The sequence below is a fragment of the Hippoglossus stenolepis genome, chromosome 11, assembly GCF_022539355.2.
Source record: "Hippoglossus stenolepis isolate QCI-W04-F060 chromosome 11, HSTE1.2, whole genome shotgun sequence".
In the NCBI taxonomy this organism is placed as follows: Eukaryota; Metazoa; Chordata; class Actinopteri; order Pleuronectiformes; family Pleuronectidae; genus Hippoglossus; species Hippoglossus stenolepis.
In genome coordinates this window covers 11,623,439-11,640,207 of record NC_061493.1, presented here as the reverse complement: position 1 = coordinate 11,640,207, position 16,769 = coordinate 11,623,439, and the positions used below count along the sequence as shown (strand labels likewise).

At 43.8% G+C, this 16,769-nt stretch overlaps 1 protein-coding gene across 1 annotated transcript in view; it reads left to right on the top strand.

Annotated features, from left to right (window-relative positions):
* LOC118118130 (potassium/sodium hyperpolarization-activated cyclic nucleotide-gated channel 2) overlaps positions 1–15,700 on the top strand; it is a 30,830-nt gene extending 15,130 nt beyond the window's left edge. Inside the window, exons 5-8 of the mRNA XM_035171044.2 lie at positions 8,143–8,289; positions 8,484–8,724; positions 8,817–8,981; positions 9,542–15,700. Of these exons, the coding sequence (XP_035026935.1) occupies positions 8,143–8,289; positions 8,484–8,724; positions 8,817–8,981; positions 9,542–10,491 (1,503 nt within the window). The 3' untranslated portion in view covers positions 10,492–15,700. The remainder of the gene's footprint in view (positions 1–8,142; positions 8,290–8,483; positions 8,725–8,816; positions 8,982–9,541) is intronic.
* The last annotated feature ends 1,069 nt before the right edge of the window (positions 15,701–16,769 follow it).

Genomic DNA, 16,769 nt, shown 5'->3' with positions numbered 1-16,769 from the left:
TCTAACAAGTGTTAAAAATGTGTATAACTAGCTGTAATGTGGTGCAACAGTATGAGGTCACACCAACACACTCTCTCCTCCACATGATCAGCTCCTGTTAAATCACTCACACACTGTTTGCTGTCATTAGAGTGTGTTTCTCTCTGACTGTATGAGACATCTCTCTCAAAGCGATGATGGGGATCCGAGCGGCCCTGAGCCGTGCTGCAGCAGTGCTCTGTGGTGGAAACAGCGCAGCCTCTCTGTTTCCAAGCAGAGTCTCGCCGGCTGGGGAGCAGGGGGAGTGTTGCTGGCTCTCAGCAGCCAATCAGAGGCTGCGGGTGTGTTCGGCCAGGTAGAGCCACGTCGCCAGGGTCTGGGCGTAGAGAGAGAGAGAGAGAGAGGGAGGTAGAGGAGAGAGAGAGAGAGAGAGAGAGAGATATGATGTCCCCTTGGGCAGCAGTAGAATTGATGAGGCAGCAGACCTGTGTGTCCTGCCAATGTCATCCTGAAGGTGACGTAAGCCACCATGGCTGCCTCTCTCTCTCTCCCTGATCACCCACTCACTCCATCTACCTGCACTCTCTCTCTCTATCATCTCTCGTGCACCTTTAACTATATCCCTCTTTACATGATCTCATCCCCTCTTTTCCCTTTACCTCTTAAACATCTCCACCTGAATCCCTCCTATCTCCCTCTTGTCTTTATCTCTCCGTCTCCTTCCCTCCTGATCTTAATTTATCTCTCTTTCTTCTCCCCTCTCTCTCTCTCTCTCTCTCTCTCTCTCTCTCTCTCTCTCTCTCTCTCTCTCTCTCTCTCTCTCTCTCTCCTCTTTGTTGGTGGTGTCCTTGAGAGGTTCAGTGCTAATGCTAACCGGCTCCTACAGGGAGCAGAGCGAGGGGGAGGGGAAACCTGTGGGAGACAGCAGGGCTTTGTTGTCGACACACGTCCTGGTTCACTGCGAGATATTTGGACGCCATCAGCGTGAAATAGATGGAAATAGTCTGGCTAGAGTTGTGTGAAACTTTTCATGGGGTTTTATCAGCTGTGTTGATGGATGCTTGAATCATATTCAATAAATGTTTCAGAAGACGGTGATTCAGCAAGTTGTGTGCTGACTGGTGATTTCTTCTTTAGTGTGCTTCCTGGAATGGAAAGTTAAAAGGCCCGAGAGAAATCCATTGTGTTTTATCTGTGAGGAAGGAGATCACTCCTCGGATGTTTTACCCTCAGTTTTTAATGTCCACTTGATTCTGCACAAGAACCAGTCTGAACACTGACTTATGTCTCATATATTTACCCTCGACATTGAACTTGTATTTTCGTCTGCATCTGTTTGTTTGTTAGTCGGTACGCAAAAATGGCCAAAGCAATTTTCGTGGAATTTCGTGCAAGGGTGGGGCATGACCCAAGATCCAGATGCAGATCCAGACAACCATTTTTCATTTTCTGAAACAAAAAGATTTTTTCCAAAATCTATTGTTAATTTCTCAGAGAATAAAATTATGGATCTTGATGGAAAAAAAAACATACATGTGTAGGAGACTGATGCATGGCTGTGCAATTTGGTGTAGATTCTAATAAAAATCTAATCTAATGACTTTAAATGTGGTTTCATAAGGGGACTGTAGCATGACTCTCTATTTAGGGGCTGAGATAAATTAACTTGGTATAATCCCCAAACAGCCAGTATTATATTCAGATTAAGGTTAAATTAAGGTAGTAAGAATTTTGTTGATAATACCGAGTGTATCCACTCACATTTAGACATTTCCTAATATGTCATCACTCCATCCCAGAACATTATTTTTTTCTGCTGAGGGCAGGAAACTGCACATCCCCAAGAACTTTTTTTCTGACCAGTTGTCAGATTTTCATTTTTTTTTGCTCCTCTGTGAGGATTAGTTTTTGAGCTGAAGATGGATATATTAAAAATAAAAAATAATAAGGAAATAAAAAAACAAGCAGAGCAGAAAAGTGCCAGTCATGACAGTGAGGCAGGAGCGGATGCTGCTGGGTGAATTTAGTTTGTCTGTCGGCAGTCTGTTACAACCCCGGTGAGGCCCGGGCTCACTTTGTGTGGATGTTTCTATTCCAGCCCAGGTGTAATGTCTGACTCAGGATCCAGGCAGGTGGAATATAGGGAGGATTTTTGTTTGGTGGCTTTGGTGCAGAGAGCTGTGAGTTATTTATACACAAAGTGCAAAGTCACAGAGAGACAGAGATAGAAGCAGCCTCACTTGTGTCACCACTGATAAATTTAGGAATGTATTTCTGGTGATCACGAAAATTTAATATGGCTCTTTGATATCTGGAGGTCAGAACTAATTTCTGTTTATATTTGACCTGCAAACCTGCACATCTGTCCAAGAGAAACACTTCTTCACCCAAACTTTTCACTCTTTCACAAGTTTTCTCAGTTATTTCGTCCTGATCAGACTCGGTCTCATTCTGCATTCATGCCCCAGCGGCAGAATAAAAACAACACGACTTTATTTAGATGCACTGATGGTGGCTTTGCAGTCATTTCACCATCAGTCTGTTGACATCTCTGTAGTTAGACTTGTCTTAACTGTCAGAAATTCTTGACACCTCTGGGGGTTGACGTGAATGTGTTTCTTTTCTGGCCCAGCAGTTCGCAATCATGGTTTAACAAGATGACGTACATGTGACATGTACAGTAGTACTGCGTGGTTGACATCTGTTCGACTGACATCACCATTCACATCACCTGTCAGGGTGGGGGAAGTTCTACTTTTATAAATGGTTCATGACGTTTTGTTTCCTCTGCACAACTTTAACTTCAACAGACACTTGTTTAGCAGGGGTTAGTGTATTGTGTAGTTGGACAAACATGCTAAACTATTAAGATCTTTCAGCAGCTGCAGACACCACCTCTGCTTTTCTCCCAGCAGATGTTTTGACCTATCACTGCAGGAAAAGCACATATGTAACAAATAATTCAAAGCCTAAGCTCTTAAAAATACTTTTTTATTCAAGTGATTTTCAGAAAATGTCTTCAGTGAAACAGACACATTTATTTATTCCATTTTATTATTTCCTCTTTCTGACAATATTAATGAGATACATATTTACAATTTACCTCATTGATTTAAGTTTTGGGTGTGGATAAAAAAAATTCTAATTGATTATTTTAAACACGACATATTTAAGAAAAAACCTGAAAACCTGACAGCGTGACAGAAGTCTGCAGACTTATAGTAGCTGAAAACATGGCTGCTGTTGTTATCTGCTTATTGACCTTTTGGAGATGTGGTTTTTACGGGACAGTGAAGAGTCGGTCAGAGAAAAATAACAGATAGCAATTTCTGTTTGTGGATTTTTCCATCTTCCTCGAAAACATGAACTGTGCCTTCAAGGCGGAAGCTATGACTCTGCACCAACACACCTTTTGCATCCATAATCTGCTCTTAATGGCCTCGCTGGGGGTTTTACACTGAATCAGCGTCTCTCTCTTGTAGTGGTGGAGACTAGTCTCAGTCAGAGAGCAGACGCCAGTCTGAGCTCTCAGCCATGATGTGGCACTGCACGGGACACAACATTGTTTTCTATCCTCCTCGTCTCCGTCTTTCTGCTGCTGACACCATCAACAGCCGTGTGTCTTCTCTTAGCCAACACTGCGTGTCACTGATCGCTCCAATTACCCAGAACCAGGCTGACTGTGCAGAGACAGTGGCCAAAGAGATTCCTGTTCCCCTACATCTACAACAAAAACAGTGTCCCTGTGGTGGTGCCAAATCATAGTCTCTACTAGAAGAAAATACGTCTGATGTACGAACCCCTATCAGCCAGTCTCCTTTAGTTGTCACTCCCTTTGACTGAATCGTGGGTTTTTCTCTGTTTCATTTAATGAGTCTTTGTACTGTGTGAGACCCCACAGTGTGTTGTTCCTCCCTCTGTACACATCTTCCAACTGAAGACATGCAGACGAGCTCTGAATCGCCGCTATCTGATTCTCTTCTCTTTGGTGAATGTGCTTCGTAATGTAATGAGGCGATTTAGCCGGGAATGAAGTGAATGAATTAAACATCTACATGGCCGTTTGGGATGAACCCGAATTAGAATTTCCAATGGAGAGAAGCTGTGGGATGAATGAGCGGGAGAGAGGAAGAGGAAAAGGGGAGAGAGAGAGGGAGAGGCCCTGGAAGAAAGTGAAGTGTATATATAGATGAAACTTTTTTTTTTTTAAATTAGAGGGTAGGGAAGAAAAGAATGGTGAAGGAAATAGTAGAGGAAAGGCAAAGGGAAGGGTTTGAAAGAAAAAGAAGGAAATGTAAGAAATTACACCCTGAGAAACGATGGGAAAGGAAAGAAAAGTAAAGGACGGGGAAGTCAATTTAAAAAAACAGGAAGGAAAGAAAGGGGGAAAAGATTAGAATGAAGACAAAACAGAAAGAGGAGAGGAAGGGTTAGCATTGGAAAGAAAGAGGGAAGTTAAAAGGAAAGGAAAGGAACAAAACAAAACCTCTTAATGACAAATAACAAAATGGACATTCCTGAAAACAGTATTTTAGATGACAAAATGTCAGCAAAGCGTTCTGTTGAACTCACAGCGTCATCACAGTGACACAGAGAGTGGACGTCTTATTTACTTTCAGTTGACTGTTTGTCTGTCCGCTCTGGACGCTTCACGGGCTGTGCCGGACAAACACCCGCTCGCTGCTTCTCCTCTGTGACGCAGCAGAGGTTCCAGATGAGCCGGGAGATAATGGACCCGGCGCACTGAGACGTGTCAAGTCGTTCAACGCCACCATCTAAAAGCCCAGTCAGGCCTCTGCTGCCTCATTCTCTCAGACTTAGCTGAGCCACAGTTGGCTGGAGTGACTTGTCGTGTATAACCAGAGCCGCTCAGTCACTTCATCTCTGCGAGGGGGAGTTTATGAGGTCCCCCCAGCAGCTGCAGCGTTATGATATGTCAGGGAGAGAGTTGTGACACGGGGTCATTCCTTCAGGCCTCCCTCCATTTGCAGATGTCAGGAAGCAGAGTTACTCATGCAGGTGAGACTCAGTCTTGCGTAACCCAATCACAGGAGCTGCCCCCTGTATAGATGCTGAATAATTCAAATGTTGCATGTTTGGTTTATTCATGTTTATGTTTTGTGGCAGTGGGACGCAGAGTGAATGTCAACGGGAGACCGTGGTTGTCACCGTCAACTCTATCCTGATGTGGATGTGCTCACCCAGTGTTTGTGACTGCGAAGACAAAATGATCTGCTGTGACTCGTGGTGGAGTCGTTATGATCCTGCTGCACTGTGCTTTGCTCCTGAAGGAAAGTAAGGGAAGAAGAAAAGTGAAGATTTTATCGGCTTGCGCTGCGAAAAACTCTTTCAAATGTGTTTCCGATGTAGGAATTCCTATCAGATGCTGGTGGACCTCATTACCTCTGCCAAGGATGTTATGTTTTCATCTGTGTTAGCTTGTTAGTTAACAGGATCCACTTTCTTTGTGAGACATGACAGTTGGGACTAAGTGAAAAGCAGCGCAAATTGCTACTGAGGGGTCTCACTTAGTATACCAGGAAGTGGCCAACATATTTTAAATGACATCATATCACTTGAGTTGCATATACTGCCTAAATTCATCAAGTGAAATCCCTCCGCCCTGGAGATGGGGTCACATGCAGCTGCCATAGATCTTAGCTGAGAGGACCCAACCGCAGGGATGGAAATGTAGGCTGTGGTGAAGAATAATTTAATTTGAAAAAAGAGGAACTCAAACACCAGGAAAAGCTTGTGTACACAGACGAACTGACAAAGACAAGGGGAAACAAGGGAGGCAGAGATAACTGATCACAGGTGAAACCCATTGGGGCAGGTGCAGACAATCACAAGGATGGGACAGGAAGTAAAGCGAGAGAGACACACAAGGATCAAAGTTTCTCAGAGAACTCAAGACAACAAAACAAACAAAAAAAGTTTTGGAAAACAAAAAAAACGTCCATTACATAAAATAATGCAACAGAAAATCACATAAGCTCCTTGGATCACGAAGAGCGGAACACTTCTTGCTTAGAGACCCCAGGGTGTTGGGGGACGCTGCCATAGGGTGGGGGGGGGGGATTTATGTGCATGCCAAAAATACTTTCACAATTTGTGTCACTTTTACAATGGTTGCAATGAAGATCTGTTTAAACAAATAAAATAAATCTGGCACGTGTAGAGGGCTTATATCTATGAACAGGTGAAATTTGGTTTGGATCTGGATTTTATGAATCTAAAATAATAATGATTTTTATCAGTGGTTCAATTCCAGTCTCCCCCATTTTGCATGCTGAAGTGTCCTTGGGCAAGACACTGAACTCCACATTGCCCCTGCTGGCTGTGTGTGTTTGATTAATGATACAGAAATCAGTGCACATAGATGCACTGTGTGAATGAAGAATGGAGTGGTGGTATTTTCCCTCCTAGTTGTTTTTGGGTTGGGGTCTTGACTAGGACACACAGTTCCTGGGACCTTCCAGATCTGCTGCAGGGTTTCTGCTCTGATGAGGCAAACCAACTGTAGGAGCGGGATGCCGCTTGAAGCCAGCTGACAGGTTCCGTGGCGTTCATCCACCACACGATGGAGTTTTAGGGGTAGTTGGATAAAGGGGGTATACAGAGGATGACTTCTTCATTTTGTGGGAGTTGTGAGTATGTGAGCGGAGCTGCCACAACACCTCTTAAAACAGTGTCCTGGAAAGCTTCATACAGGTGCAAGGTTGAGCTCTGGTCTTATTGAGCTTTTTCATTTGAGCTGGAGTGCACGATGTCTGACAGCAAAGTACAAGCAGTACAATCTTTTTTACAATGTTTAGTTTAGTGTCCGTTCCGTTCACCTCCACATCTTTCAGTCCCCCTCTCTGCAGCCCGGCCACGTACAGGAGTCCTCTGTTTGTCGCTGGTCACTGTGGATGGATTGTGATTAGCATATCTCAACAATAGAAGCTGATTGCTTGTGTTGTTGCCGTGTCGGACCCTTCACGTTTTATTGATCGGGCATGGATTCACTTCTTGGTATAGCGCTGATCAAAGAACGAGCGTGTTCCTCTCAGACGACAGCTGAAGGGCGTGAGCCAGCGCTGTTTGGTGTGGCTGTTTGTATTGACTCTGTTTACCCACTCACCGGAAGGAAATGCAAGAGAAACACTGATGCATCATCTTCAAATAAGATACCGCCTCATGTGTCGTTGATAAGTTGTGTCCCTATTTGAGTTTAGTTTGAGATGTTGTTAAAATTAAATATTATGTGAGGATAAGACAAGGAAATTCAAGGGTAATATAAATTACAGCCTCAAAGGATGACCATTGAAAATACAATATGTAACAGTTCGTCATTAAAATGTCTACAAACGACCAGACCTATGAACAATGTTCAAACCCTGAGAAATCTCTAATTATTTCTCAGGTGGCTTAATACAATATACAAAGACTTCTCCACACTGTATTTACTGTATGTGAAGTGCATTTCTTACTGACACTTATTCATGGACACACATGATCTGATCCCTTGTGCTTTGAAACTTGTTCAACAAATTATTCATGTCTTTGTTTCTGTGTATTTATTCCTCATGTGTGTTTAAAGGACGAGGCTGTCAATATTCTACATCTTTGCGTTTGTCTGAAAATTACAGGAAAAGATCATAAATCAACAAAGTCCATCTGTCATCCCCCCCTTCTTCACCCTGTCTCTCAGCTTCACGCTCATTTGCTCCTCTTAGATGTAAATAGCATCCAAAAACAGCCAGGCCCTGTGGTTTTTAGCGAAAATGACTCATACGAGAGTAACAAGGCTTTTACCGGGCACTATTTTCAGCTGCGGAGGGTTACGCATTTTCTGATCTAGTGAGTATTTACCAAAAATTAGGACAGTGTCTGTGGGTCTGAATCAATATGAGCCACACTCATTGCAATGATGTGATTTAACAGTTTGCAACAGAATGAACAGAGGCCTGTGTTCTATCATGTCGGTGCTACACAGATAATACTTAGACATATACTGTGTGTTGTCACAGGATATGCATTGAAACACATGGAATATCACCAGCTCCCATAATGCATTACTTAACATGCTGACGTTGGGTTAATATAAAAATGCGTGGATATTTATAAAATCAATATGTGCACTGCATTAACAGCACATTATCTCTCATTATCTCTTAGTACAAGCAAGTGGAGCAGTACATGTCCTTCCACAAGCTGCCTGCCGACTTCCGACAGAAAATCCATGACTACTACGAGCACAGGTACCAGGGCAAGATGTTTGACGAGGAGAGCATTCTGGGAGAACTCAGTGAGCCACTCAGAGAGGTAAACACACAGCAAGACACCCAATGTCAACATACAAACATCAGCTTGTAATCTTATATAGGTGAAACACCGTTTTTTTGTTTATTCAAGATTAACTTTCACACTTTTACTCGTGCATGCACAAGGACACGTCAGTGCAGCACCGTGGTTTCACGTTGATTTATTTCTCTGTTCTTGCATGTACCCCTTCTTAGGAAATTGTCAACTTCAACTGTCGCAAGCTGGTGGCATCCATGCCGCTGTTTGCCAACGCGGAGCCAAACTTTGTAACAGCCATGTTGACCAAGCTGCGTTTCGAGGTATTCCAGCCGCACGACTACATCATAAGGGAGGGCACGATAGGAAAGAAAATGTACTTCATCCAGCACGGAGTCTGCAGCGTCATCACCAAGGGCACCCTGGCAATGAAACTCTCGGATGGCTCTTATTTTGGAGGTAAGGCAACAGTTTGTGGCTGCCAAGTACATTTTTTTCTTGTGTTTAAAATCTTTTTTTAAGTGGTTGCTCTTTGTCTTCCCTCGTTTCAGAGATCTGTTTATTGACGAGGGGTCGGCGGACAGCCAGCGTCAGGGCAGAGACTTACTGTCGACTCTACTCTCTGTCTGTCGACCACTTTAATGAGGTGCTGGAGGAATACCCTATGATGAGAAGAGCCTTTGAGACTGTTGCCATTGACCGACTCGACCGCATAGGTAAGAAATTAAAAATACTACATTCACAGCCTTGAAATGAGGAAAACAAATCCTCCTGCATTTATGCTGTCAAAAATATGATTAGCAATATAAAAACATGTAACATCTGTATTGGACCATTTAAAAACTAAGATTCTCTGCATATTTATATATATATATATATATATATATATATATATATATATTGTTTTTTAAATAAAAGCGCAGAGAGTACTCTGAATTGAAGCCCATCTTCCGAAAACAAAATGATGACTCGGGAAATGTTTCCTTAATATTAATGTTGAAATAGGCAGTAAAATGAGCTGTGCTGTTTTCTCAGAAAGACACAGGACACTGTAACACTAGATGAGAGTACAGGGTGACATGTCCGTTCCTCTGAGCTTGTTCTACTGGAGGATGTACCTGAAGGACATCATATGCTATATCTAACTCTAAATGTATTCTCCCTTTCCAAAATCCTCTTCTTTTCACATATTTGTTCTGCTGATCGTCCTCCCTGTCCTTTCTCATGTTTGCCTGTACCTCTTTAAAAAAATCATCGCATTTGTTTGATTCTGCAGGTAAAAAGAACTCCATCCTGATGCACAAGGTTCAGCATGATCTCAACTCTGGTGTCTTCAACAACCGGGAGAATGAGATGATCCAGGAGATCGTCAAGTATGACCGTGAGATGGTGAAGCTGGTGGACCTGCAGCGGCCGCGAGCCATGTCTATGACCCCTTCCATTGGTGGTATCTTTGCTCCCCCGGGTCAGTCACAGTCAGGCTCTGCTATCGCCACCCTCCAGCAGGCTGTGGCTATGAGCTTCTGTCCTCAGATGGCGAGTCCGTTGGTGGGCCCAGGGACGCTGCAGTCTCCTCGTATGGTGCGAAGGTTTCAGGTGATGCAGAACATGTCCAGCCCAGTCTCCATGTCCCCGCTTCAGTCTCAACCACCTCAGACGCTCGGAGGGGCGTTTGGATCTGCAATCTCCAGCCCTCCGGTCCAAAGCCCGCTCGCAGCTTCAGGACGGACTTTCCAGTACATGGCGAGTGCAGGACCCTCTGGGTCCCAGTTGTCCCTAGTACAGCACCATGCACCCAGCCCCACACAGACCCAGCAGAGGCCTGCCTCACACAAAAGCACCCACTCCCTTCATACAGGCAGCTTGAGTCATGATACCCGGGCCCTGTCTGCCTCCCAGCTCTCACTCCCCCAGGAGGGAACAACACAAGCTGCCTCTGCAGCCCCCAGTCCTTCGCCCTCTACCCGCACCTCCAACACCTCCATCGGCCCCCCTCAGCCCTCTCATTCAGTCCTGCCCGGGTCCTCAGGGGTAGGGAGATCGGCAGGAGCTCAACAGAGGGTGGCCTTTGCCTCCACACCGCCTCCTGGTGGACCTGCTGGGATGGGGGCAGTAGCAGCAGCTGCTGGATCAGGACCTCCAGACTCTGGAGTTCCCAAGAAAGATTCAATTGTCAGCCTTCCAGAGCTAGACTCTGCCAGATCCCGGCTGTCTTCCAACTTGTGACCCTGGTAGAGTTCAGGAAAGAGGCCTTTTTTGTAGGAGAATCTGTTTGTTTTAGGTCAGTCCAGCTGATCTGTCAGCCTGCTAAATGACCAATCAGCTACCGCTCCTCGCCACCAGTCATTTGACCTGGATGCACTGTGTGGCGGTGTCAGCAGAAGGAAAAGAGCAACTCAAAGTCTTGAGACACTTTGGCTATGAGGAGTCTATACAATTAAACATGTATAACTTAAGGTTGAACTGGTCTAGTCTACTGTGCCAGCACCTTTAGTCTTAGTATCACCCCTTACACTCTGCTTCCAAACACCTACTGTATATTGCTGTCTTTACTGTAAAGATATGAAGAAACGTATGATTAATGTAACTATTGCATACTGTGTAGAATCCATGCAATGCAATCTAGCAGGAGCTGGACTTAAAAATGAAAATCAGGGACTTGAAGTCAAATGACAATGACATTTTAAGCGTTCAAAAAGTGTTTTATGTGTAATTTTTTCTGTATAAGCTGTCGTAGCAAAAGAACACATTGCTCTTCATATTGTTTAAAATAGTAGTGAATTTAGTGTTTTAGACCGCTGGTCGATCTTACATCGATGTGTAAATAGTTGATGAAAAAAGTACGGACGGATATTATATTCATTGTATCTACCCAAACCAAAGTTGAGCTTGAACACAAAGTGTGGTTGTGTCTGTATCAACTAAAAAAGAAACATAGAAGAAATTGCCATTTATTTAACTGCCTTGATTCAACGTTAGAAGCCATATATTTGGTTTGTGTGTATGTATATATGTGGGTGTAAGTTTGTGTGCGTGAGTTTGTTGGTGCGTTTCGGTTCTATTTTGCGGAGAATGGACTCACATACTCTCTACACTGCTTTGTCAAGCGTGATTGGTTTGACATCCCGACGGCGGCGCTGACGCGTTCCCCTGAAACATCTGGGCGGTGGTCAGCTGTTCGGTCCGCACTGATTGTAACCCTGAGGCAGACGTGGTTAAATAATCTGAGCTTTATTGAAAAGGAAACATTTGTGAACAACCCATACTGTATACTAGCTTGTTTTTTGTCTAGGTTTATTGATTAACACATGCAATATAATTCTGCAATACTCTACCCCGCCTATATATATAAATATATATATGAATATAAATATCTAAACATATTCTGTACAGGAAAGTGAACTTCTCTCTTCTTCCTTTTTTTTCTTTTTCTTTTTAATGTGAAATCTTAAAGAATCCAGCAGCTATTGTGGCTTCACTTGAGGTATTGTAATCCAGTGACCATGTCTTTACCTTAACCAAAAATGTTTGAGGGAACGAGAGGAAGGGAATTTTCATTTTTGTTAAAACAGACGGGACAAATTGCTTAAAATTGGTTCAGAGCCACAGGTCAAATTCAAATTCAAATTGCTTTGAGTTGAGCAAGTCAGATCCTCAAAAAACGTCACTTTAAAGCCCATTTGGAGATGTTCAGACATAAGATGAATGGGGGGGGATTTGAGGTTGGCAATATGGGGCAGGAACTCCTCCCAGTCTTTGTCCCATATCAAAGTCTCTCTGCACCCCTACGTCATCTGAACTGTCTTAACATTTAGATCCAACAATCCCATATAGTTCAAAATTGGCGACTGGGGTTGGGGCTTTATTTATTCAAAAATATTCTGATCCTGTTGAACCTAAAGCCTTCTCATGCTGAATGTATGCCATACGAGAAGGAAGACAGCTAATCAGATATAAACTGCCATGTAAATAAAGGGACAGAGATTCAAAGGAGCTTTTATGATGCAACATGGGGTTAGTGGGAATTGCTGTATGTGTTGCTGAGTGTCTGTGTGATCTTTTTCGGTTCAATGATGCTTCTCTGGATTGCTGTATTTAACCTGTATGCTACCCCCCTGTGACATCCCCATCCCCACATCCAACATGAGAGGATTCATTTTAGTTCGTTAGTGAAGTGGGTGTGCACGGGAGCGAGTCGAAACCACTTTGAACTCCTCGGTCTATAGCGAAAAAACACCGAGGACGTCCATTTAAGCCCCTTGTGTTGCACTACGACCTTGTAATCAACAATGAAAATCAATGCTCTGTTCTCTTAAAACAGTTGCAGTACTTCTCCTGGAGCCCATTACCCGGTTAAACTGTACGGATGAAAAGTGAATCCAATTGTTATAGAAAATAGGCAGCTGATTCGATGTGTTTAACAAACACCACATCCAACTTTTTCCAGCTCGGAGCATCGATCCCGAGCCAAACTGCAAAATCGATGCGATGGACATTTCACTCAGGTTTGCTACCTTTCCGGAGAGATGTATCGATCGCCGTGGCGCTTCTTATTGATTTATGTAGACTTGTCTATCCTCCCATAATCAACTTGTGGATTTAACCACGCTGAAACCTTCCCCTTGAATTTTGATTGGCTGAGAGAAACAAGGTGGATCCGGCAGAGTCGCAACCCTCAGATTGTTATTAATAAAACTCGCTGCCATTTTGTCTCGATCACTTTCCCTGAGAGTTGTTAAAATCTTGAAACAAGGTGTAGGTGATTGTTTTTTTTTTATCCAAGGGCTTCATTCTATTGCTTGTAATCCCTGGTTCATTATTACTGGAGAGCTGCCACATTTTAACTTTGTGTTCGATCAATAACGTGCACTAAACCTTTTTTCTTCGTCATACCTTCATCAGCTTCATCAGCAAAACAGGAGCTTTGTATTGCTTTTTTCCTATGGGAAAGGTACATGCCAAAATGCCAATACGATTGTGAATGAAGTCCATTTGAGTCAATAGCTGTTGTGTGCTTCAATACTGTTCCAGTGCAATCAGTTGGTCCTCTTCCTTATTCCTTTGTGCTAATACCAGAGTTTGCCCTATTAAGCTGCTATCAGGACTGTGCTGATATTATTTGAATGAGTCCACAGTCAGTGAGAGCAAGATGGAAGGAGAGTTAAAGAGCTAATGTTTCAGGCAATATCAGGCACCGTCTCTGTTTCACTGCATCCATCCAATAAGAAACTGTAGTTTGTAATTCACTCCCATCGGACGGGATGGCATCCCACACACCTTGATCAGTAACTGCTCTGTTTGAACCCTCGGCTATGAGGCCGGTACAGCCCCGGCCGAGCACATGCTTCTGTCACTTATCTTTTTCCCCGTTGTCTGTGTCACGCGTGTGTTTCGGTCAGCTCGGCCTCCAGCCACCGTCGACATGTTGTGCGTGTGATGCGGTGCTGTATTTGCCTGATGACGGGGGGTTCAAAGTGCGATTGTTTAACGGTTTGTCTTCTGGACCTTGCTGTGAAGTGGGATTGAGATCCCTCATATACATGTTTGACACTGACTGACAATTATTGAGAGCATCTAAGTTTCAAACCTCTCATTCTTGCTGTGCCAGATATAAAGGGTACTGAATGCCTTGGTGTTGATATGTTAGCAAATCAGGGTATAATTTCTGTTTGTACAAGTGTCTTTGATTTCTCAGTATATTTTGTTGGACTATTGTTTTTACAATGTGCCCCATGCACACGGACTGTATATACCTTGTGCCTAGTATATCTAGTTTCCACATAGTCTATTTTTGTGGTATGTATGTGCCTGTAAAAATGCAAATATGTGTTTTTATTTTCAACTTGCAATATATGTAAAAAAAAAATTAGATGCAGATTAGTATTGCTGAATTAAAATGACAATGTCAGTATATATAATTTTCCCTGATTTGGGAAACACAAAATTGCACATTTTTGTTGGTTTGAGCCTTCCAACACCATGCGCGCTGTACTCTGTACTTTTCATGTTCTGTACATATGGTATACACAGAGATGTGGGGCACATTGTTGTGTTTTTACCACAACCTGCTGTATCAGAAACATTTTCTACAGTGAGTGGGTGAGCTCTGACAGGCTTCTGGTGGATATCGGCAGTCTAGACGTTAGCTTAGATGACCTGCTTGCTGCACAGAGCCAAAACTGACAAAAATGAAAAGAATGAACTTGAACTGTGGAGATGCACAATAACAATACAGACACCTAGGTTGTGCACATGCTGGAAAATCTTTCTCAAACTAAATTGTTGCACAGTTCTTTAAACGCTGATGCTGGTTGCACACTGATCTGGTGTTTGCCATTCAAAAAAGAAAAAAGAAAAAAGAAAAAGATCTCTCCAAGGCTGAATTTGGCTCACGAGCCACAGTCACGAACTCGACTCCCGGTCGAGTTACCTTGACAGATAATAACAGAGTGCATGCTTGTATTTTTCTTATCTAAGCAAAGTTCTGTGTGCGATTCTTAGTGGGACCTTCAAATCTAGACATTGTCGTGTACCAACTGTACAATGATTTTATTTAGTCTAACAGTTAAACCTTTGTGTCGTAGCTACTGTAGCCTGTTTAACTTACCTAAGCCTTCTCTTTGCTTCAGGACTCTGTGTATTGTGTGCTTGAGTTTGTGTGTGCGTGTGTGTTCCTGTGCCTTTCCTTCTATAATGTTGGTCCCACTTGAGAATATGATGCCATTTAGGGGTTTGAAACCCACAAGAAGCTAAGAGAGATACCAGCACCAGCTGGAAAGTGTTACACAGTCACAAACTCCATTTGTTCTAAAAAAAATCCAACAAAACCAAACAAAAAAAACCTCCACTGTAATACTCCTAGAAATGACTCTGGCACATCCCTAGACTTAGTAGCATTCCACAGCCTGCACACGCAGCTCAGTGTGGGCATCCAGATACACTTTACCAGCACCATGTAGACGACAGCACAGATATCTGACACAGCATGTGTTTTCTCTTTCTCTCTCTCTGAAGGCCAGTCTGCAACCACTTCAGGCTGTGCTCGGCTTCTGCTCTTAACAAAAAGGTTCAAGTATGTCACAACTCCAGCTCTGTCTAAGTTGATGTCTACAGTCCAGGGACAAATCAGCACCGAGCCCGAGCTGATGCCCTTTCAATTGGCTTCCCGAGAGATCAGGTGGATTCTTGGGACGCTGCTGATGATTTGTCTCCGTCCAGTGCTGAGATGCACGGCTGGCGGCGAGGGCACGGGGCTGATTTGAACCTGTGTCCACAAGGCTGTCTTGTCCACCACCTCTGCTGGCCGAGAACACAGAGCCACACCCTGGTCTCTCTCAATAAGCTGGTCCGTCAGTCAGTGGCAATGTTGTTTAAGCGTTCGTAAAAAGACGATACATTGTTGTGCAATAAAAAGATGAGCGCATTGGCATACTTATCCCTGTGTGTGGACTTTTATTCACTGTCTGTGCTGGTCGTTATGCTGTGATAAATACAGTGTGTGTATATTTGTGTGTCTGAACCTTTAACATACCTCCTGGAGTTAAATTGGTAGCTGCAATCACACACACACACACACACCTTAACCTTGTATATCAGCAACCCCTCCACTCTCGTCCTACACCACATGAGATCTCTCTCTTTTTCTCTCTCTCTCTGCAGACAGGGGCTCTGCTGCATCCCTGATGAGATGTCTGAACCCAGTCTAAGAGCTTTCCGCTTATGAGTGTGTGTGTGTGTGTGTGTGTGTGTGAGAGAGAGAGAGAGCGCACGCAGCACAGCAGTAAGTGTATTTATTCCTGTACCTAAAAGCACGTGCGTTCACATGCAAGGCCTGGTTTTGTATTTGTCTGGATATGGAGAGAGAGTAAATGAACTAGTGGCAGGAGAATATGTGTGTGTGTGTGTGTGTGTGTGTGCGCGCGCGTGCTTGTGTGTGTGTTTGTGTGTGTGACAGGGTTGGTGGGTGCGTGCGTCAGAGACGAGGGCAGTCCAAGGACACACTCCTCTGGCAGCCTGGGAGCAGCACCCACCCGTTCCCTCTGTCTATTTCTTTTCCTTTTCCTTGCACACACACACATTCACACTGCAGTCTGGATCCTCAGTGATTATGCATGGCACACTGAGATAGAAAGATTAGAATTACATGCAAGGTGAGGTTTCGACACAGAGCTTTACACACATTCATGTTGCCTCCTCACATCTACATGCAGCTCCTACAAATGTGGGTGAGGCCATCCGCACTGCGTGTACATACTTTTACCTTGATGTGACATAATGTCCTCTCTCTCTTCCACTCTACTGACACACACAACCTCTCTCTCTCTCTCTCTCTCTCTCTCTCTCTCTCTCTCTCTCTCTCTCTCTCTCTCTCTCCCTCTGTCTCTCCATTTCATTGTAATTCAATGAGCAAGCAATGTACTGATAGGGGCTGCAGGCAGATACTACACCAAGTTGTGAAGCTATATGTAGTCTGAGTATATAGTTTCATCCTGTAGATGGCCAAG